At 46.6% G+C, this 24,147-nt stretch overlaps 1 protein-coding gene across 1 annotated transcript in view; it reads left to right on the forward strand.

Annotated features, from left to right (window-relative positions):
• The first annotated feature begins 17,651 nt into the window (after positions 1-17,651).
• CCDC60 (coiled-coil domain containing 60) overlaps positions 17,652-24,147 on the forward strand; it is a 43,008-nt gene continuing 36,512 nt past the window's right edge. Inside the window, exon 1 of the mRNA XM_077308380.1 lies at positions 17,652-18,878. Coding sequence (XP_077164495.1) covers positions 18,594-18,878 — 285 coding nt within the window. The 5' untranslated portion in view covers positions 17,652-18,593. The remainder of the gene's footprint in view (positions 18,879-24,147) is intronic.

A 24,147-nucleotide genomic window follows, 5' to 3' on the forward strand; every position in this document is an offset into this window, starting at 1 on the left:
AAGGCCTTTGATATATAGGACTAGCAATAAACCTGGCAAAAAAATTCCCTGCCTCTTTCATGGAAGCTTGTTGATGATGTCATCCATTCAGTCATGTTTGAGCCTCAGCGATTCTGTAGGAAAGTCTTCACCATGCACCCTTGTCTCTGACTGCTTCTTTCAGTTGGTTCATGGTCATCCCTGTGTCAGCTTTGATTGTGTCGAGCCAGCGGATCCTTTGGCGACCATGTTTCCTTTTGTCACTGACCATGCCGAGCATTCATGATTTTTCTAGCAAGTTTGATTGCATGATGTGTCCAAAGTAAGTGAGCTTTAGCCGTAATATCTTCCCTTCTAATGACATTGTTGGTTTGTTCCTCTCTAAAACTATTTTGTTGGTAACTTTGGCTGTCCAAGGGATTCGCAGCATTTGTCTCCAACACCATAATTCGAATGCTTAATGCGTGGAAATAGGCAGCGGATGCTACTCGAGGCATGGAGGTCAATACCAACCTATTAAGCCTCTATTAAAGGGGCAGGATGCTTTTTCCTCCAGGTAGTTGGCAGCCTTATATTATGGCACCTGACAGAACAGAAGTTTTGCTTCCTGTGGCCTTGGGACTCAAGCACAAATATTCTCGGCAGAGATTAGTAATCCTCCGTCGGGTAGGATGGGTAGTGCCTGATGTCACTTAAAGCGTGCATGGAGAATCGGGAGAAAGAAAAAGAGAAACCTGAAAGAAGAAAAATGAATGAGAGAAAAGGAAGGGCTTGGGGAAAAAAGGTTCCAATATGACTTGAAACAAAAATCCGGTACTTTTAACAAGACTCTGGCTACCTTGCAATATACGGGTAAATGTAGGGCGAGATGACCGCTTCTAGCTCCTTACTTGTCACTTGCTCAGTAGTTCCTAGGCATTTTCTTCCACTAAAACCTTCCCCTTATTTGTTCAATTACTGCAAATACAATTTAACTTTTTTCCCCCATTGAAATTATCATTATGGTCAAATGCCTGCACCCATATAAAGCCTTTTGCATAAAACAGCAGAGCCCCATGATGGACAGATGGAATAAGATCGGTACCTTTCCCCCATCCCTAGAAGTTTTCATTGGAAGGGGGGGGGGGTAATGTGTTAATTTCTGCCTTGAGAAAAACAACTGTCCTGTTTATGAAGAGCCCTAACTCATATGTGTCGCAATCCAGCAAGCCAAGGGAAGGTTGAGAGTAAACCTTCTCTCTCTTTAATCTAAGCTTTATTGAGCTTTTAATCTTCAGAGATAAATAAAAACCAAGTCCTACCGGGATGTGTGCTGGGAACATGGCAAATGAATACAGCGATGCAATGGTGGGTTCAATATTTTGGACTGTAACCAGAATTGTAGGATGCGGCATCATGGCGTCCAAAGATGTGATGCATCCTTATGGAAAATCATAAAGTGTGAAAGATAGGCATGCAAACACCTACCATTGCTGCGACTCTCTGACTGATAATGCTCAGTAACACATGCCGTTGCGTTCTACTGAGCTATGCTACTGCAGCGTGTCCAGAGGAGGGCAACAAAGATGGCGAGTGATTTGGAGAACAAGACGTATGAGGAAAGATTGGGGGAGCTTGGTCTGTTTAGCCTGGAGAGGAGATGACTGAGAGGGGATAACCTATATGACACCCTTTTAAATACCTGAAGAGGGTTATCAGATCCCCTCTCAGTCGTCTCTTCTCCAGGCTAAACAGACCAAGCTTCCCCAAGCTTTCCTCATAAGTCTTGGCAACTCTATTCCCTGTACACCCAACAGTGACATCAGTGCAGTATTGTGCATTGCTGGGGGACATTGAGGATGCTATGGTAGGCAAAACTCTACCATAAAGATTTGTCCCAATGTCAGAACAGTATCCCCCAGCAACTTGCTGATGTCACTTCCGCATACATAGGAAGTGATGTCAGGGCATTGCTGGTAACATCATTATGTCGCCAGTTGCCAAGCCGCAGCATGGCTTATTTCGGTGCTGGTCAACAGGGACCCTCTCTTTATTTTTTCAACAGCTGGAAAGCTGGTTTGATCCAACCTGCTAGACTTTTTGTAAAGGCCTTATAGGAATCAACCCTCCTGCAACGGCAAGATGGAGTGGGGTAGGTAGGGAAGAAAGCTTCAGATACCAAGGTGCTTATGGACAAAATCAAGTTTGTATTGCAGGTTTTTCAAACCATCAATATCGTACGCACACATGCACATGAGTGGCTAAGCCGCAGACATAAAACCTGCAAGAGCATTAGGGGGAAGAAAATAACAAGAGAAAACACATCCAGTGAGATTTAACTCAACTGGAAAACAAAGCAATTTCTTTTAGTATGATCTGGTTCCTTTCTCAGGTCACCTCCCTGCCCTTATTAGAGCAGCCAAGCTCTCCTGTACAGATTCCTCTCTGCCCAGGTGCTCTGGCATCTTGATTTCAGTTCCTGCTCCTTGGCCTCTGGACTTTCTTATCTCTATAACTATATTGCTGGTACCTTCTCCGATCTTGACCTGTCAGGGGAAGGGCATCCCTGCATTATCCCAAAAAGCTCAGTTTTTAAGCTTAACTTCTCCACTCCCCCAAGAGTCCTTCTTTTTTCGATTTCTGATTCCTAGGCTGACCTTCTACCTGAAGCTGATCAAAACCAAACTTCTCATCAAAGACAACCATGTTAAACACAAAATAGAACGAGAACCCGATACAAAATGGTGGAAACAGTTCCATTCCTTTATAATCCCACTGCACTGTTTTTATGCTTCCCTAGTTTTTTACAATCCTGCCTGGTCCACTTGCATTACAGTATAACTCTGGTCCCATTTGTACTGGGCTATATTTGGGCCTTTCAGCCCTCCTGGTGATTTGCAGTCGGTGTCCCAGAGCCTAATGTAACTGCGGGGAAATGTACTGTAGGATGTATTGTAGAAAGCTTTCTTTTTGTTATTCTCTCCTCTTTGATTGTTCTGCCTTTGCATGGACTGTTAGACCCCTGCCGGGCATTGTAATCTTTCTTCCATTCATTCCTGGATTCAGACTTGTTCTTCTCCCTTTTGAATAGGGCTGAATTTTCCCCTCCTACTGTTTTCAAATGAAATGATGCTTTATCTAGGCTCTGCTCGTTGCCTTAAGGACCCTGTGCTGTTTGGACTTGTGCATGTTTAGTCTAAAGTAAGTCACACTGATTGTAATGAGAAATCTGTATGAGCAAGACTGCAGACATCACAAACAGAGAAGGAAGGAAGGAAGGAAGGAAGGAAGGAAGGAAGGAAGGAAGGAAGGAAGGAAGGAAGGAAGGAAGGAAGGAAGGAAGGAAGATAGATGTATAGGAAGGAAGGAAGGAAGGAAGGAAGGAAGGAAGGAAGGAAGGAAGGAAGGAAGGAAGGAAGGAAGGAAGGAAGGAAGGAAGGAAGGAAGGACACAATCCTGTTTTGAAATATTTCATCACAGAAACCTGAATTTGAAACCATATGTCTATTATGCTAATTATGTATTTGCGTAATTTATTATTTTTCTCATAATAATCGGGAGGGAAAGATTATTATTTCCTCACCTGCAGTCTGAAATGGTCCAGTCCAGATACACAAGTAGCTGTTTCTTGACAGTAGACTGAACACATCAGATTTTACGAAATATTACTCATACACTTGCAAGCTTACCTTTTGTCATCCTAAATCCTATAAGTTTCTTTCAAGTAAAGGCTGTGATTCTTTAAAGAACTGAGCTCCATGATCACTGGAGCTTTTCTGGACTCCTGCAAAAGCAAGGCATCCCCAGAGAATTTATGGAAGAGGGAGCTACACAATCTCAGGACCAACAGGCTCCTTCTGTTTGCAGGGAGGTCCAGATCTGCATTCATCAGGAAGGCGGACTCCTTCTGCTATATCATGAAACAGTAATGGTTATTTCTGCCAAGAGCATCAATGAAAATACTCAATGGGTGCCTTTCTTGGCATGCTCAGTTCTGCCATCTGTGTCTTACAAACAATTTTCTTTCAGCAGGGAGCAATGCCAGAATTAATATCCAGACTGTTTTCTTGTGATATCACAGTAGGTAGTCTGGCTTAATTTCAGAAATTCTGGCAGAGATTCTCCATACTTTTTCTCGATTGTGTAGGACGTCTGGCGGCCAACCTGGATGAGATGCTGAAGGTCTATGACTGGATCTGCCAACTTTTTAAATGCTTAACAATCAGCTCCTTATTTCCTTCCCAGCTTTTTAATACTAAGGGGATTTTTAAAACTTTGTTGTTATTGTTGTTAGTTGCGAAGTCATGTCTGACCCATCGCGACCCCATGGACAATGATCCTCCAGGCCTTCCTGTCCTCTACCATTCCCCGGAGTCCATTTGGCTCTTCTCCAGGGAGTCCTTCCTTCTCATGAGGTGGCCAAAGTATTTGAGTTCCATCTTCAGGATCTGGCCTTCTAAAGAGCAGTCTCCTCTAGGACTGACCGGTTTGTTCGCCTTGCAGTCCAAGGGAATCACAAGAGTCTTCTCCAGCACCAGAGTTCAAAAGCCTCAATTCTTTGACACTCGGCCTTCCTTATGGTCCTTTTAAAACTTATCCTAAAGCAAATTAGAAGTCTCCATAACTATATCCGAGATCAACTCTTTCAGGAACCGATCAAGCAGCCCAATCCATGGGCTTCCTGTATATATATCGGTCTTCTGCAATTCATCCAATTTGAAATCTGCCCCACAAATCATGCTAGAGGATGAAGTTGCAATTGATAAGTACATGCAAATAAAACCTTATTCAAGAGGCTACATAAATAAAGATCGCTTTAAATTCCTTGCAGCGTAGCAACATAATGATCTAGTTCGAGCCATGGTTTATGGCCGCCTTTAGAGCTCCAGCATGGTCTTCGAGTCCCAGTTTGTGGAGAGCAAACAACTTCCAATTCACCAGGCTCCTGCATTCATACATCAAGGGAAACCGTAGTTTCAGACCATGAATCCTTTAATAATGCTCTGCGCAAGAAGGATTGTGGGGAGCAGCCAACCACAAGAAAGAAGCTATGTTCAAGCCCATCATGGCAAATTTGCAGCTTAAAGTGACATCTGAATACACTCGGTTTCCTTTGTAGAAGAAACAGTAATAGCATCTCTGAACCGGCGTTACAAGAGTACAGGTTGAGCAGGTATTAGAGAGGTGCAGCAGCAATTAAACAGGCTGTACAAAATAGTATGATAATGTCAAATTAGTTTTAAGTAGCACTCTAGAAATAATAATTAATCACCAATTCTAAACCTGTTTCCCTAAAGCTTAAACAATTATTTGCACAGCAAATGTCAGATTTCAGTGTTTTTTCACACTGGTGTTATCCCACAATGTGGGCGTCTGTCAGCTTCATAACCTCATTTTCTGTTCCTTCTCCTTCCGCAGTTTCTTTTTCAATTCTTTCTTAGGGCATTTCCATACCCATTAAATGTAGTGAAATGCTTAACTTACGTAGTCGTTATATTCTGGCCCCTCCATATGACATCGCCAACATCCAGGTCTGGGCAGTAACTGGCCGGCTACATCCTCCATTTTAAAGCGCTAATTGGGGAATTGCATAAAGTGCATTCTCCAACCTATTTAGCACTAGGTAAGGGCAAGCAACCAGCAGGCAACCAGCAGAGGGAAGGTATGGAAGCTCAGACATGCTGAAGACACCTGCCTCATCCCACCCTCACACCTGCCTCCCTCTCCCTTGTTCCTGGGGATGGGAATGTCTTTTTTTTAATGGCTAACATCCTGGAACAATGAATAGGCAGACAAACATGCTGGTGATGCCAGAAATAATTTTTCCAAAAGTTGTAACACAAAGCGTGCCTCTCTAAAATCCACGCCCCCAAAATCAGGAACTAGATTAATTTTTAAAAGTATAAAGACTCGTGATTCCATAAGGAGTGGCGGTCAAAAAGCACTATACATCTATGATTAGATGTATAGGTCTTTAAATGGAGAATTATGAATTTTTTTTAAAAAATGTGGGCATTGCGGAACCTTTAAAGCATGGAGAAAGGGGATTGGCTGCCTGGATTGATTGACAGGCGGAAGAGAGACGCATGTAAAGCACATTGCTCTCTTCTGCCATTTCCAGCAGCACTTGGGGAAGGAGAGAAGCAAGAAAAGGTGGCAGACAAGAGTGAGACAGCAAAAAGGTTGGGAGGAGCTGGGAGGCATGATAATATTTAGCGCTACGCCATTCAGCTGGCATAACGCTATTTTTACCAATGTGCGGAAATGCCCTTAAATTTTGTTTGAGAAAGGTGGCTTGAGAAAGCATCAAGAAACAAGGAAGGAACAGCAGAAGGAAAAGGAATGAAAATTGACATTGGAAGACCCCCCCCCCAAAAAAAATACTGCACTATCTCACTTGAAACAAAGGAAGATTTCTATGCGCCTGGGAAATGCTCTCAGTTCCCACACTTTATTATCCCAAGTATCTTGGGAAAAGAAGTTTCCAGGCTGAATTGTAAAAGCTTGTCGTTCACCAGAGTCAGAATCCTCTTTCCCATAAGATCAGCACATTACAGGGCAAAGCGCCAAGCTTGTGCCTTTGAATTTCCACACTTCTGCATGAGGGGCAGCAGAGCTACCCCCGCAGATATCAGGTCTTGTTTGGGATGATGTAAGTGCTCAGGTATGGTCTGTTCTTGATTAAATCAGATCCTGGGGTTCCCGGGAGCTCTTCCTTCGCTGGCTCTCATGCTACTGCTCTATAACCTCCCAGTACTTAAAAGTACAATATTCATAGAATCATAGAATCATAGAGTTGGAAGGGGCCATACAGGCCATCTAGTCCAACCCCCTGCTCAACGCAGGATCAGCCCAAAGCATCCTAAAGCATCCAAGAAAAGTGTGTATCCAACCTTTGCTTGAAGACTGCCAGTGAGGGGGAGCTCACCACCTCCTTAGGCAGCCTATTCCACTGCTGAACTACTCTGACTGTGAAAAACTTTTTCCTGATATCTAGCCTATATCGTTGTACTTGAAGTTTAAACCCATTACTGCGTGTCCTCTCCTCTGCAGCCAGCAGAAACAGCATCCTGCCCTCCTCCAAGTGACAACCTTTCAAATACTTAAAGAGGGCTATCATGTTCCCTCTCAACCTCCTTTTCTCCAGGCTGAACATTCACAAGTCCCTCAACCTATCTTCATAGGGCTTGGTCCCTTGGCCCCAGGATATTGTATCCTTGTTGAAATATACCTGATGAAACCTGGGTTAGAATCCCCACTTTGTCATGAAGCTCCTGGTGACCTTGTTCCAGCTGCTCTTATTCTCAGTTGTTGCGGTTGTTGTGAAGATAAAGGGAGGCCTGCGTGTGCTCCCTTCTGGAAATAAAAATAAACCAGCGTGCAGATTGTATTCGGATGATGAAGTCATGCAGGCTAGGCGGAATGTGCAGAAAAAAAGAGACTGAAGTTTCACTGAAACATTCCAAGTTTAAGTTCTAGTTGCGCGTGCTCATCGGGGGGGGGGGCACAATGACTATAAACGTACTTGGGGGAGAGAACCCTTCTCCTGAGTGCTGTCTCCTATGATTGGACAATACAGAATTCAACCATTTTGCTAATTATTTAAGGGTCTTTCTTCAACACCCTGAACTCCTATGAAGAAGGGTGGGATAAAGATTTCATAGAAGAAGAAGAAGAAGAAGAAGAAGAAGAAGAAGAAGAAGAAGAAGAAGAAGAAGAAGAAGAAGAAGAAGAAGAGTTGGTTCTTATATGCTGCTTTTCTCTACCAGAAAGAGTCTCAAAGTAGATTACAACTGCCTTCCTTTCCTCTCCCCAGAACAGACATCCTATGAATTAGGTGGGTCTGAGACTGATTTTGCAAGGCAGCAGCAGCTGCACTGGGACACTACCATGTACCCTGCCATTTCCTACATTTCCACAGGGGACCTTTTTGGGCGGTGCACCAAGTCCGCCCCAGATTTCTGTTTGCACACGGAGACAGCCAGGGCAGAACCGTTCCGCCATCCAGGAGAGGGAAGTTTTTTTTATTTACAGGAAGGTGGGATCGATGACAATGCAATCCCACCTTCATACATCAGTTTGGTGTAGTGGTTAGGAGTGCGGACTTCTAATCTGGCACGCTGGGTTTGATTCTGCACTCCCCCACATGCAGCCAGCTGGGTGACCTCGCCACAGCACTGAGAAAGCTGTTCTGGCCAAGCAGTAAAATCAGGGCTCTCTCAGCCTCCCCAACATCATAGGGTGTCTGTTGTGGAAAGAGGAATGGGAAGGTGGCTGTAAGCCACTTTGAGTCTCCTTCAGGTAGAGAAAAGCAGCATAGAAGAACATAGAAGCAGCATAGAAGAAAAGTAGCATAGAAGAACTTCTTCTTCTTCTTCTAAAAATGCCCCATTCAGCCCTGCAGAGCTGCAAAGCACCATCCACACAGGCTCTTTCCTGTCAACATGGGCTGGATAGGCCCCATTGGCCCCTGTGGGCCTAAAGTGCACCAGGCCCAAGACAGGCGCTGGCCCGGCGTTTTCCAACCGTGCGGAATTGGCCCTGATATTACTGCTCTGTGAGAACAAGTCTAACAGGGCTGTGACTGGCCCAAGGCCACCCAGCTGGCTGCATGTGGAGGAGCAGGAAATTGAACCTGGCTCGCCAGATTAGAAGCCACTGCTCTTAACCATGACACCAAACTGGCATAAATTCCTTTTTTTTGTTGTTATCTGCAGCTTCCTACTAGTCATTGAGACTTTCCAGTTGAATGGCAGTCCACTTGCCATGTCTGGCTTTTGAACACAGTGTTCTCAGTACCATTCATCACTGTTCCTCGTAATGTCACATAGACCTTCCTGTCTATAGGGTGGGCCACTTTCCTAAAGCAGCATGCCAGTGGTTGTAATTCACGATTGCTGATGACCAACCTCCAGAACTGCCCTTTCATCCTCACCAGTTGGAATGTTTGTGAGCATTCTTTGACAGTATGGTAGATTATCGGTGCCTGGAGTAGGGTGGAGTGGGGGGGGGAAGCTGGCAGGCAAAAGGCAGGCAGCTACCTACGTACCTACCTACCTACCTGGGGATGCCACCCTTCCCCCAGAATTACAGCCCATCTCTAGACTACAGAGGTCAATTCCCCTGGAGAAAATGGATGCTTTGGAGAGTGGCCTCTATGACCCCGTAGCCCACTGATGTCTTCTCCAGATCTCCAGAAGTTCTCCAACCTAGATTTGGCAAATCCCCCCTGTATTCCCTCCATTGGCTGGGGAAAGAGGGAACCCAGCAACCCTATGCTCCCCCTGGCTTTGACTCTTCTTCTCTGGCTCCTTCTGTATTTCTATATGTGTAACATTTGCTTCCTCCATTCCCGTTAACCTTCGATTTGGCTGCCCGCTGCACTGAACACCGTCAACTCCTCTTGGGATAGAAAGTGGGCATGTGAGGTCACTCCGCGGCTCCCCGTCTCAGGTAGCAAAAGAGTTTTTGATGTTCTGTTTGCCCTCACCCGGGCTGTTCGATAACCGCTTTCCAGCCGTTAGAGCCATAAGAGGAGACAAGATAATGGCCACTGAGCCAACTACATTACATTTTATGGTTCCGTAGCAATTACGCTGCATTTTATGGTGTCATAACATATTACATTTTATGGCTTAATATCTGCTTTAATACGGAGACGCCGATGCACAGAATCTTAACGAGGGGAGCTGCTCCCATTTGGAAGGGGATTGGGCCTCCCGACACAAAGGCGTTGGAGAGGACAGCGAGACAGAGATGGGCAATTACCCTCAGCGGCTGGGCCTTCCTGCAGCCAGGCGTCTCCACTCCACGGCCTCTGCTCTCCTTTGTCCTCAGTCCAACGCACCGAGGAAGTGCAAAAACCTTTTTTTGGCAATTACTTTGCATCTGGCGCATTCAAATTGAAGAGCCCCTTTGGCTCCATTGGACTAAACTGTTTTCCAAGACGTTTGGAAACACAAACTTGATCCTCGGTACAATTCCTCTGCGCTCAGATTAACCTCCGCATAACTTTAAAGGAAAAAGAACTTGCGGTTTCAAAATACATCACAACGCAGCCTTCCGTGGGCCCAAGCTATGCCTAATGGTCTGATAAGGTTGCCAGCTGCAAAGTGGGACCTACAGATCTCCTGGAATTAATCTTCAGACCAGAGCAGCCCTTCTCAACTTTTTTGCCCTTGAGAAACCCCTGAAACACCCTTCAGGCTTCAAGAAACCCCAGAAGTGGTGCAATTGTGAAGAATACGGGAAGCAGAGCTGTAGAGAGCTGTTACAGGGCCCCTTCCCACCCTCTCCAGGTCCATCATGGGCCATTTTGGGAGGGGTGGCTGGGTCAACAAGACCATAAATGTTTAACAAATTTTAAATGTATTTTTTAAATTAATTAATTCCCACCCATTCAGGACCCCTTCCAGGGCTGTCAAGAAACCCCACAGTTTCACGAAACCCTGGTTGGAAAAGCCTGCTTTATAGGGTATTTCCAGTGGTTGCCTCATCTCTGTAGGGAGGGGGGGGTGGAAGTGGGACTTGCTCCTCTCTTGTTTGTAGGGCTGTCTTAATACAAGTGGAAGCTGGAGATCTCCCAGTATTATAAACTGATCTCCAGACTACGTAGGTCACATAGATTAAAACATTTATCCAACTTCTCCTGGAGACAGCAGCAGCATTGGGAAGTGGACTGTGCAGCATTATAACCTCCCAAGAGATCCTTACTTTCTCTAAACTCCATTCACTCAGGCGCCACACTCGAGTCTCCAGGAATTTCAGAGTCCGAAGTTGGCAACTCTACATGTTTCCAGCAAGGAGCGCCTTGGCCCAGAAGACCTTTTGTGAATTTCATGGCTGGGAGCCCCACAGAGTCTTCTTGGCTGGTACCCCATGGTGTCAACAACAAAAATGGCTGTACTAGACCAGCCCAAGTCCACTGCACTTTTTGCAGTAGTCTGACTGGGAAGCAGAGCTGTGGACACGCCCACCTGGGGCCCCTCCCCTTCCATGCCCATCACTGGCCATTTGAGGAAGGTGGGTATGAGTCAACATGACCATATATGGTCATATCTTATCACCCAATAAATGTCTGGCAATTTTTAAAAATATATTTAAAGAGTAATTAGCTCCCATGCATTTGGGAAATCTTCCAGGGCCATGAAGAAAGCCCAGGGTTTCACAGAACCCTGGTTTGAGAAAGCCTGATGTAGGCAGAGGTAAATTTAGAAATATATTTATATATATTTATAAGTAAATCAGCTACCCTGATACAATTTATTTTTACTGCGTCAAACCCTTGTGATCCATTTCTCTTTCTGTGACATGTCCTACTAGCACAAGAGGATTTCCACTGATAAAGGACACTCTTCAGAAGAACATAGAACAAAGGTCAAGTCTTTTGTTTAATTTAGGGCTGATCCTGCGTTGAGCAGGGGGTTGGACTAGATGACCTGTATGGCCCCTTCCAACTCTATGATTCTATGATCTATGATTTTGTTGCAATGGACTAACATGGCTACTCCTTTGTAACCCCCAGAGAGCCACCTGTGAAAGAGATCTATGGGATCCAACTCAAAAGGCTGCATCTTTTATCTTTGAGTTTTATCTTTTATCTTTGAGTTTTGTACCCCTTCTTTCTCATTACTATTAAACACCACCTGTGATTAGCCCTCCATCAGTTTGGGCCAATTGTCCGAGAGAAGCACCATCAAGGTAAACAGCAGGTGACTCGGGTCTCTGCTGATCCCAGATATGATGGCCGGGAGAGAAATTCTCTCCAAAAGTTTTGTAAGAGATGATCCTCTATTTAGAGCTAACCCTGACTCAATTCCCTCCCCCCTCTCTTTCTCTCTCATCTCCGCATACCTCTTCACCTCCTTCCCCTCCTTTTATGCACGCGATTTGATTAATCCAGGAGGATTAACCTCTCTTTAACTCCTTGATTAGCTGCATTTTAGAACTCCATTTGTTTTCCCTTTTCATCAAGACAGACTAATTTACATCAATATAGACATACTGCAATCTCAGGAAAATCAGCACGAACGACGAGGAGACATGCTTGGCATCTCAATTTCACCTTCCCAATGCAAAATCCTTAACACGTACAGTTTGCTTGCACACAGGCACACTTGCAACCCATTTGGGTAGAAAGAACCTAGAATCATAGAATCATAGAGTTGGGACCTTCTGGGTCATCTAGTCCAACCCCCTGCACTATGCAGAATACTCACAATCCTATCGCTCATCCACTGTAACCTGCCACCCCCTTAAGCCTTCACAGAATCAGTCTCTCCGTCAGATGGCTCTCCAGCCTTTGTTTTTCTCCAGTCAACCAGACTAGAAACAGGTAACCGGGATAGTAGGAAATATTCTCTGTGGTATTCCTCCCTAGGACATAAGCTACAGCTTCCCCCTAAGGGCTGGCCAAATTGTGGCTCTTTAACTGTCCATAGACTACAATTCCCATGAGCCCCTGCCTGCTGGCAGGGGCTCATGGGAATTGTAGTCCATGGACATCTGGAGTGCCACAGTTTGGTCACCCTGGGATTTAAACCATGGTCCTAATTCGCCTGCCTTTCAGTACAGTTGTGAAGGGTGGGAGGGGACTATGTGTACCGTCTTCATGTCCTGGTAAACAGGAAATTAGAGCACGTCCTATAGCACTTTCCATTCAGACCTACCCATAGGCAGGGCAGCAACCCGCGGATGTGATGCTGACAGTACGGCATCCTCCCTATGACAACAGATCTTCCTCGCCAGTCAACCAAACAAACGAGCCTTCGTTTCCAGGGGGCAAATAAAGGAGGCGTCGTGACAAGAGGAAAGGATCTGCCTTGGGTTGCTGAAAGATGGAAGTTGGCAGCAAGCCTCAAAAAGTCTACCTCCGAGCTGATTCATAGCGTCGTTCTGGAACTTGATTGGGTGTGCGGCTTTGCCAAGAATCCTTCGCCCGGTAGCCCTTGACAAAGCTGACATCAACTCTCACTTGTTTTCCTCTATCATCCTTTCAGCCTCCATGGAAACTGTGGCACAAACACTGCGGCGCTGAAAACGGAGCTGTCAGGCACGATTGGAGCAGAACATGGCTCTCTTGCCCCGAGACCCTTTCCAAAAACAGGCCTTGTCAGCTCCCTGGATCGGCTTTCCTGCGTACATTTCTGTCGATCAGCTGTCGTGCAATGTTGGGTAGTCTGCAGATTGAAAAGGGCAGTCCAGAAATGCAACATAATCAAATATCTTATCAATTATATTAATACTAGGGGCAAAGCCTGTTGCATTCAGGAATGCAATGGGTACTAGATTGGGGGGTGGGGGGTGGAAGAACTCTGTGGGTGGCCTTTGCCTCCCCCCCCCCCCAGGACTTGGAAAGGCTGCAGGGGTAGCTTTCACACTGCAGGGATCTGTAGTCTCCAAGCAGCAGAGGGAAGTGGAAGGAGAAGGGGATGGTCAGGGGTGGGGGATGGAAGGCAATTGGCTGGTTGCTGGACAGACAGGCAAGCTGGTTGGAGGAGGAGGCACTCAGGGGTGTGGCAGCCAACCTGGGTGGGTGTGAATTGCTGAGTGGCATTTAAGAAGAAGAAGAAGAAGAAGAAGAAGAAGAAGAAGAAGAAGAAGAAGAAGAAGAAGAAGAGTTGGTTCTTATATGCCACTTTTTCCTACCCGAAGGAGGCTCAAAGCGGCTTACAGTCGCCTTCCCATTCCTCTCCCCACAACAGACACCCTGTGGGGTGGGTGAGGCTGAGAGAGCCCTGATATCACTGCCCGGTCAGAACAGTTTTATCAGTGCCGTGGCGAGCCCAAGGTCACCCAGCTGGCTGCATGTGGGGGAGCGCAGAATCGAACCTGGCATGCCAGATTAGAAGTTCGCACTCCTAACCACTACACCAAACTGGCTCTCATTAAGCCATGAGACCAGTTCCTCCTCCAAGGCCTTACCAGAAATATGTAGTGGAACAGATACTTTCTGTTCTGGATATACCGAGAGGATGTATATTCAGCTGCACCCATGGTGAATGATGTTTCTGTTGGTCTTCCTCCCAAGGCTAGTTTGCAGCAATATATGGGAAAGCAAGATACTTGCAGGCTTGGTATACTGAAGGCTGGTTATTTTCATTCTATTGGTGAAATATTGTCCATTGCTCTCTGCAACTCATGTTTTCTGTCCCAGATTTCCTTCCCCTCTTAGACTCCTTTCTTGGTTTTTTTCTTATTTCTTCTTCTTGACTACTCTTAGTCCTTTTTTATAGCCTAACCTCTTGCTCCAGGGAGGTGACAGTAAGGAAAGAATGACTCTTTGCTCCAGGGAAGAGATGATTTAGGAAGGAAGGAAGTGCCAATAAATATACTGGTGGGCATCATAGTTCCCAGGACCGCCATGTTGGAGACTAGGTTGGCTCCTTGGGGGAAATGGAATAATGATGTTTGAAATTATTTATTTTGGGGGAGGAAAGCAAAACAGGGAGGCACAGAGTGAGATGTTCACCCAGTAGACCAAAACACTTTTCAAATCAAGGAAGAAATAAATGTCTTTGGTCCTGCTAGGAGCTGTGTGAGGGGGATGGTTGCCAACTCTCACTTGGGGAAATTCCTGGAGATTTGAGGCTCTGAGCCTAGGGAAGTCAGATTTTGGCAACAGGAAGAAACTCAGCAGGGATGTGATTGCATACTGTATACCCTCTGAAGGTGTTACTTCCTCCCAGGAAAGTGTTGTTACCTGGACATCAGTTGTAATCCTGGGAGAATTCCATGACCCACCTGGAAGAGGCAAGCCTAACAAAGGGTCAGGATGTTTTCTTCTTCTGCAATCTAGAACTTGTTGCCCAGTAGAATTAGTACTCAGGCAGTACGCTTCTGAAGTTTATCATCCTTTGTGTCAGATGAGAGGGGAGCATTTTTTCTTTACGGCAGTGGCGGCAGTTTTAGAAGAAGAAGAAGAGGAAGAGGAAGAGGAGGAGGTGGAGGAAGAGTTGGTTCTTATATACCGCTTTTCTCTACCCAAAGGAGTCTCAAAGCAACTTACAGTCGCCTTCCCTTTCCTCTCCCCACAACAGACACCCTGTGGAGTGGATGAGGCTGAGAGAGCCTTGATATTACTGCTCGGTCAGAACAGCTTTATCAGTGCCGTGGCGAGCCCAAGGTCACCCAGGTGGCTGCATGTGGGGGAGTGCAGAATCGAACCTGGCATGCCAGATTAGAAGTCCACACTCCTAACCACTACACCGAACTGGCTCTCAGGAACTGAGCTTCCCCTGCCAATGCAAATCCCCACTTAGGATAGCTTCTTCTTCAATAGTCCTATTTCTGCCAAGGCTGGGCTGTAGACATGTACTCCACCTCTTTCTTGGTGGTCTCTTCCCCCCCCCCCCTTATCTTTGTCTCCCGCCAGACAGGTACCCTACTCTGCCTGTTGCTAAGCAACATCTCACAGACTTCACAAAAGCGCTCCTTTCCCAAAGGCAACATTGTTAGATCTGTCATTTCTTAAATAATTATGGTTATTTATTATTCCATATAATCAAACAATTAACTAGATGATAAGGATCATTCCAGTATACACCCTGTTTTTCTTTCGTCTTTGTTCAAGTCATGGAAACAAGAGTGTGGGAGGGTTTTTATTAATTATTTTCTCTGAGTAACCTTGGTAGAATTGTCAGTGATCAGGCATGTGTTGTATTCTATAAAATCACTGAAGGTACTGTATTATATTGGATGCAAACAATTCCACACTTTTTAAAAAGCGAAAACTCTGATTCTTCAGATGCTGAATCATTCCTACAATCACAAAAGACCTGAAGGCCTAGAGCAGCCTTTCATAACTTTTTAACCCCCCCCCCCCCCGAAATACTCTTCAGGCTTCGAGAAACCGCAGAAGTGGGACAATCATGCAGAACATTTTTGGGGAACATAGCCCTGTACACGAACACCCTTCCCACCATTGGGAGGGAGGTCAATATGACCCAAGAAACATTTAACAATTTTAAAAAATATATAAACAATTAATTAACTCCCACCCATTTGATTATGATTTACTGCTGCTCAGGAGTGTATAGTATGGTGTAACCTGCAACAAGTGGATATGTTTTTGGAGGACAGTATTCAGTTATATATTTGACAAATCGCCTACTCATGACTAACAACCTCTGGTATGTTCTCTCAACAGTTTTAATTCTTCTGATGAGGTCATTGGGACCTGGAGGGATTTTCTGAACAGGTTTTACAAAGACTACTTTCCAAGTACTTTAAGAACCTGCCAGAAGACTAAAGTGCAAAGTCTTTTCTGCTCAAGGAATATTCTGAGAGTGAATATTCGTGATTCATAGTCTCATGAATATAGAAAACAGGTGTGCTAAACAGTACAGAAACACAAAGACAGAAAAATTACAAAAACAACAGCTGTGTAATTGCATTTCATTCAGGCCAACTGAAATACCATACAATAGCAAGCTTTCAAGTGCTCCAGAATCCTTATCAGGCTGAATATTAATCGCCCACTCCTTCTCCCTATGAAGCCTGAAGGCTGACTTTTGAGCTCTCTCAGTCCCACCTACCTTACAGTGTGTCTGCTGTGGGGAGAGGAAGGGTAGGGGATTGTAAACCGCTTTGAGACTCCTTCAGAAAGTAAAAAGCAGAGTACAAAATACCAGCTCTTCTTCTCTTCTCTAAAAGAGAGAATAACATCTTTATTTATGTTCAACAGCTAGCTGAGTTACTAAAAGCTAGTTTTAGGCGTTTCACGAACGTTTCTTCAGGCTTCTTGCTAAAACAAACAAAAAAAGCCCCACAAACCCAAGAAAGAAGAGGGCAAAATGTGGCTTGTAGGAAGAGCATGATGGAAGTCTGCTGTAACACAAGGGGACCCTGTCAAGAGCATTAATCTGTAGACCAGGGGTTCCCCTGGGGGTCCCTGGGAGCTCTGCAGCTTTTCCCCTCCTACTTCAATGTACTTGGCCACAAGCTACCCACCAGAGGGCTTGGTGGATAGACTGTGGGGGGAAGTATTAAAGGGGGGGGAGTGGTTTATGTTCTGGTAGGGGAGGCTCTGGGCTGTCTTCTCAGCTCTTGCCATTTTTTCAAGCCAACATGAGGTTGAGCTGCCCTAGTAGTAGCGAAAGTGCAGGGGAAGCGAAAGGAGCATGAAGGGGGTGCTACTTCTGTGACATTTCTATTCCAGGGAGTGTGATAGGGAGGTGTGGCTAGCTGACCCCACTTCCAGAGCTCCTCCAACCTTGAAAATTTATTTCAGGGGCTCCTCTGGAATAGGCTGCTGCAGTTAGGCTTCACACAAACTAATTTTGCCTTCCCCCCCCCCCCACTCCCCTGCAAAGCCTGTCCATGCACAGGCTGAACCCCTGTCCTCCTTTCCTTAGGTAAATCCCATAAATCTTTCAAAAGCGGCGCTTCCCGCCGAGCAAACAGGCTAGTGCAGCAGATCGGGGGGGGGGGGGAGTTGCGTGTGTGTTTTGTGGGTTTGCGTGTGTGTTCGTGCCGTGTATGAAAACTAAAGAGCCACTCAATACAGTCAATGCAAAAAGAGACGTTTTGCTCTTTGTCCCTCCGGGAGGAAGCTTCGCTCCTGTGCGCCAACATCAGCGAGGGCAAATTCTTCCGGCCGACGCCGCCTCCTCTCGGGTTTCTCATGGCGTCCGCAGGAACGGTTGTCAGGGGCAACGCGCGACGCCATCCTCCCCCCCCCCCCTTCTTTGCCTTCGTCGCTTCCACGACGGCTAGGCGGCGAGGGCCCTGGGCGCGTCCATGCGCCATATCGAGGGGGGGGGGGCAGGCCTCGGAAAGGCGGGACGGGAGTCTTGCGGAGCCCGGAGGATACCCTCTCATGGATGCCTCAGCTGTAGTCTCTTAAAAAGACGGGGAGCCCCATAGAGGGGCTGGGGGTCTGTGGGGAAGCCGCAGCCTGGACAGCATCTCCCAATGTGGGGCGGGGGAGAGGCCTGCAGAGGCTCATAAGTAGTGGGGAGGGGCGTTTTAGGGCCTCTTGAGGTGGTCCCTGGTAGAGAATTGGAGGGGGGGCTGAAACTGCTAAGAATGTGGAGTGGGGAGAAGCCAGACTTTTAATGGCCCTTTGGGCAAGGAGGGCTGAGGTGGTGTTCTGCTAAAGAGTCTGCATGGGTTCAGTGTCATGGTTGGCAATGTGGGTGTTTCCAGGGGCTGGTGTCAGAAGTGGTTTGGGAAGCATCCGGGAATGTAGCAAGCTCTTGATTGTGGCAAGTGCTGCTTTCTGGGAGCAGAGAAGAGGCGGGCGAGCTAGCCTTGGCTAGAGGTGCTTGAGATAGTAGAAGGTGGCGATCCATGCCCTTGGTTCGTAATGCTCAGGGGTGCTGATGCCTACGTTCCATGCGGCAACTTGATCTGATGAGAGGAGTTGGGCTATTTGGTGCCAAGCCTTGGGTGGTGCGCTTTTATTCCGTTCTTTCGTGGCATCTTTGCACTAATCTGTGTGGCCCAAAAGATATTATGAGTTAGGTTTGTTTGCTGTATGCTCTTGGCCAGTTGGCGAAATTGACCCCCCCCCCCCAACAGTAAAGAGCAATTCTGCAGTTGCTGCCTTGGAGGCTGCATGGGGAGAGGATCGGCCATAGGCGCCGGCTTGTGGAAGGAGCTGTTCGACAAGACGGCTGAGCAGCGACACGAAGATGCCAGCAAACCCAAAGACCGACCCTCGTTACTTTGTCCTGATCAAGCCTTTGCCCATCCCTACCCAGAAAGGTCAGAAGGTCCAGGCACGAAGCAGCACTGTCTACAATTGCTGGGACTATACGAGAGAGCAAGTTTTCCGGAAGAACTATCACAGGAGGATCATACAACTCTCACAGCAAGGCTACTTTACCCCCAGCTGGAGACCTTATCAGGATTTTGGAGAACCTCTTTTTCTCGAACCAAAGAAAGTCACCCTCCATGGCCTGGGACAACTGCCCCCGGTAGGTGTCTTGATCTTCCAGTATTTTTCTTTTGGGGGATGTTTTCGATGGTAATTATTGGACCTCCTCGAGGCAAAGATGTTTCGTTGGAAAGCATCAGACCATGATTATTAAAAGACCGAACAAAAAGGTTGGCCCGGAAACATGCCCTCTGTTGCTAAGGCAGCGGTGGTGATCATATCTTTATGGTATATTAGCCTCCTCTACCGGTAGCCCCTTTCTCCTGTGGAGACGCTTTAGGAAAGGGGAATTTCACACAAACGACTGTAAGCCGCTTTGAGACTACTTCAGGCAGAGAAAAGCGGCATATAAAAACCAACCCTTCTTATTCTTCAAGCGCTCTTTTGCATCTTGATTCCGCTTTTGATTCCACTTACTCTTCCAGACTTCCACCTTGTTGCGACCCCAAGGTTTCAGTACAGAACTAGGTCCTAGTCTAGTGAGATGACTGGACATGCTTGGGCCTCAGCGTTCTCTTTAGGTGTTGAGCAGTGGTCCCCAACCCCTGGTCCGGGGACCAGTATCAATCCGTAGATCAGTCAGTATCAGGCCACAGCTCCTCCTCGTCCTCCTCCCCGGCTGCTGCCTCGGGAGCTGCCCTGCCACTCTGCCGCCGGCTAACATTTGTTGCTCTCCAGCGGCCGCCATGGCTGGGGCTCCCCCTCGGCGTGGCACTGTGCAGCTGTTGCTGGCAGCATCCCCCAGCGGGCGGCAGGAAGTCAGGGGCACTGGCAGGAAAGCAAGCGGAGCAGGGGCTCAGGCAGCAGCAAAAGACTACCTCCCCCCCCCTGGGCCTCAGTAAAATTGTCAACCGTTGGCCGATCCCCGGTGATAAAAAGGTTGGGGACCACTGGTGTAGAGGAAGTAATGGCATCAGCTGCCGTGAGTGGCTGGCAGTATGAAGCCTCTGGGTTGATCAGCTCTGGAATAAGTATTAGAAACATGGCCTTCTGCTTCTAGTCTTGTGGCTGGCCTTTAAGTGGTAAAGGATGAGTTTTGAGATGGTAACCATTGGTACTAGCTCTCCTGTGACTAGCCAAGTTGGAACTGTTTTCAGCCCTTCAGTCTCAGAGTGTTTTCTTGGGCAATAACTTTTTGTTGTACCTGCCCCCACTGCCATTCTGAGGCTGCCCCAAAAAGGCCCAAGTGAGCCCACCTGAGCATGTGTTTACAAACTGTGTCACCTCCCAGTTTGGGTTGAGGGTCCTGCTGCCTTCTCTGCAGAGATGGGCACATGTTAAGCAGGTGGTTCGGATTCACAGCAAGTCAAGGAATGCCACTTCTCAAACAGCATTTGGCTCACCTGACCATTTCAAGCTCAGTGTTAAAAAGGTTTGATCTGATTGCTTACCAAGTCTCTTTTGTGTGTGTTTGGAGAGTTAATTACTATGGCAAATTCATCTGCCAAACCCATGGTGTGGCTTGTTGACTTAAAAAGAAGAGACCCTTCTGGGGGGGGGGGGACACACACACTCAAAACAATTCTGTCCTTTTAGATATATATATATCTATTTCTACTGTTGCCCGTCCTGCTTTGTACTTATAATAGGACTCCCTTGGGTAATTATATGCTGTACATAAAGCAGATGTGCAATGAGATGGATAACTGCATCCACAAAGAAACTGTAGAAGAAAATGAAGCTGTTACTGTTGCCAGCATTTGCATTAATGCTATGTGGCTCCTGTAGTTAAAGACCTACAGGGGCTTGCTGTTAAAGATTGCATTGATACCTCCCTGTAGACTTCTGGCTGGCAGCTAATCTAAGTGGAAGGGCCAGCAACAGGGGCTTCACTTCTCACAAGCCCTCAAGACACTAGGAAAAGACATTTTAACCCATTTCTCGCCTCTATGAAAGCAACAGAGGTGCCTCCTTTTGTGTTCTCCCGTAATGCACTTCAGTGCTTGCACATCCCTTTAGCTTCTTTTGACTTGCATAGGAGAGTGAACAGCTGAGGTGCATATAATGCTAAGGGCTTTGGACCAAAGCCTTTGCTGCAGGTCTTTGGCCTCACTCTGAGCTCACATGAGTTAAAGATGCTGAGCTGTTTAAGGGGTGGTGATCTAGGGGTCAAAAGCTGTGTTGGGGGCTCTGAAAAGAAGACCTTGTGCACAAGGAAGTTCAAGTAAGTAGAAATGGGATTTAAAATTTTTGTCGGTTCCATGGCCCTACCTGGGTTTTCCTTCTTGGGTTTTTGTTCTAGCAGGAGAGCTACCTGGCGGAGGATAAAGGTTACCCACCTAGAATTCTTCCGGGGATCTGGCATTGCATTCACACACGTTGGATAATGCACTTTTAACAGTAGTTTGCCACTGGATCTTCCTGTGTGGAAATCCGCCTGCAAATCGTTGCTAAAGTACACTAGCCGACTTGTGTAGGAAGCAATTGAGTTAAAGGGAGGAGCTATTAATCTATTAATCTACCTGCTTTGCATGCAGGATGTCCTAGGTTCAGTTTCCAGCCATTTGGATTGTGAGTGAAATGAAAGATGAGAATCTGGAGAGAATGGAGAGTAGCACAGGAGAAGTCCAGCCGGCATTAGTGCTTTATTTCTTCTCTTTTGATTCCCAAGCTAGCAGCAGCCTCTCAGAGAACGAGGCAAATCTGTGCTGAGAGAAGTGTGGGCTTCTGGAGCACAATCCCTTTCAAACAGGGAGGGAAGACTTGCAACTGGGAACCAGTAAGTCTTTGAACTGATGCCCTGGCTAATTAGGGAAGACTGCTTGCTATGTCAGCATTGGAGGTACAGAGCAGGAAGTTAATTTGCAGAAAGCAGAAATCTACATTTATACTGGTGGCGGTTTTTCAAATATCGTGGCTTATATCCACTCCTGGATATTGCGAGGGGGGAAAGGTAGGGTCACCATGGATCAATCATGCATGTTGCAGAGGGAAAATTTAAAGCACCCAAAATCAAAATGGAAATTGAATTCAGTGCAGAGGGGAGGGATTCATTTGGTCTTTTTTTGGTCTCCCTTGAAAGCATCTGCCTCATCTTGTTTACTTATCTAACACATCTGTATTTGTCCTTTCCCAAGAGATGCTCAGGCAGGCGGATTTCCCAGCGGCTCTTGCTTAGGCTGGCAGCAAGTAACTTGCTGCCCACTAAGATTAGCTGCTGAGTGGAGATTTGAACCCTGTCCATGCCTCGCATTCTGCCCACTGTACTAAGCTGATACAACACTGCCCATCCCCTTGCCTCCTTTCCCCTAGTGACTCTTGCTGTGTCTCTTGTTTCCTTAGCAACCCAAAAGAGAGGCGGCAGCACAGCATCTTCTTTGGGGGCTCCCTTCAGGCAGCTGTCTCACTTCACCGGCTCAAGGGACCTCAGCCTGTCACCTTTCGGCTAGTAGAGAATGGGGGGGGGGGGGAGATCTGCCCAGTCATGGATGCCCAACACAGCCATGCCACTTCCGAGTACGGCTTGGCCAGGCGTCCCCACTGTGAATTTTAAGAAACTGTAATTTTTTTTCCCTTCCCAGCGGGGGTTTGCTAAAGATGATAGTCAATGAAAACAGTGTTTTAATGGCTGTGTGACATGAAAGCCCTGAGACTAATGGAACACAGCCTAGAAATCGAAGCTGAGTGAATGTTTAAGGCTTCTAGACTGCAATTATGATATAGTCCCTGCCTGCAGCTGTCATTACAATCACCAAATGTCAGCAGCGATTAGTTCTCTCTCGGAAGGTCAAATAACAATGGCGAGGACGTCGGAACAGCGATAGTGAGCTCTACTGGCGGGCAAAGCCTGGGCAGTCCTTTGTTTTTTTTTCCCCCCTAACAGTTTAAACTTGAACTTGGTTAAAAAAAATATTGTTCTTTCCAGGGTTCGAGAAGCAAGAGTTCTTTCCAGGTTTGAGAAGCAAGTGTTCTGGCAGAGTTCTTTGAGATTTTTCTCTGCTGGAGCTCTACTTTCAGGACTGGCTCCAAATTCTGATACCCTGGGTCACGATTTGGCAGCGAGCAGTTCTTTTGTGCATGGAAAGGAGAAGGGTGAAGTTTACGAACCAAAAGAGAGCTTTAAATGGTCTCCTGCCGCCCTTATTCCGCAGTGTTCTTCTGGTTCTTCATCCTTTTGCCACACACATCAGGTCCTGGTCCCACTGAGGTCCCTTGAGCCGGTGAAGTGAGAACAGCCCCGTCACCAATCCCACCAGCTCAGGACTGCTTGAAATAGAGGCCTATACATCCGGCAGATTGGCAAAGGCTACAGGTTTATCTGCCAGCTGGAGAGGACTCTATCTGAAGCTAGTGGTTGGACTTCTCTTGGCTGCAGGTCTGTAAATCCGTGATTTCTTTAAAGAAGCCATACTTTTCTCAGCAGTAGCTCAGAAGTGGAACACCGATCAGCGACTCCAGTGAGGATCTGGTTTAAACAGTATCCCTTGTTTCTGGGCTGTTTCTTGGAGACACAAGCTGGTGTGATTGCAGCCAAATTTGCCTGTGACATCTGCCATCTTCTATTTAGTCCTATTTATATCCTGTAGTTCTCATCTGTGTGAACATTGGGGTTATAACCGCTGACCATTCCTAATCTAGACAGAGCAAAAGAAATTGGAATGGATATATTCTAGTTGGGGGAAATTTACATTTCTGTAGAAGTGAATCTTAGTCATGGGAGCATAAAAAGCAAAAAGAACTATTGGCATTGTATGCCAATATTATGTGTATTCTTTTTTATTATCATAGAATCATCTTAACACAGCCCGCGGCACCGCGGGCGCCGCGGACTAAATAAAGCCGTAAGGGCTTAGGGGGAGGAGTTAGGGCGGGCTCTGTCCGGGATGAGGAAGGGTGCTGATTGGCCCCTTCCTCTGGACAGACCATCGGCGGGGCCAATCGGCAGGGATAGGCCTAGCCGATTTCAGCCCTGGCGAAAAGGGAGCAACTGCAAGCCGCGCTACACGCGGGTAGAGAAAAGCAGCATATAAGAACCAACTCTTCTTCAAACTTTTCATTTGTTGCGTGTGGTTTCCTTGCAAAAGTTTGTCATGAAAGGGTTCTTAAAGTCGGCCATAACCCATTTACAGGAACTTGTCCTAAAATCAGGCAGAGCATTTCTTGGTTTGTTCAATCTGCATGTCTTTGGCTCCTTGTTTTCTATATAATTCAGACAGTTGTTGTACCTGTCTGGGTGCCAACTTGCAAGTGGACATAAAGTATGACTTCCATGATTTGGCTTCTTATGTGACATTTTAAGAAATTAGAAGGTTTGGCCAATGTTTTTGTTCTTCTGAGGTTGGGCCAGCTGTTGTGTGAGGATTTAGTGC

The sequence above is a fragment of the Paroedura picta genome, chromosome 13 (genome assembly GCF_049243985.1).
Source record: "Paroedura picta isolate Pp20150507F chromosome 13, Ppicta_v3.0, whole genome shotgun sequence".
Classification (NCBI taxonomy): Eukaryota; Metazoa; Chordata; class Lepidosauria; order Squamata; family Gekkonidae; genus Paroedura; species Paroedura picta.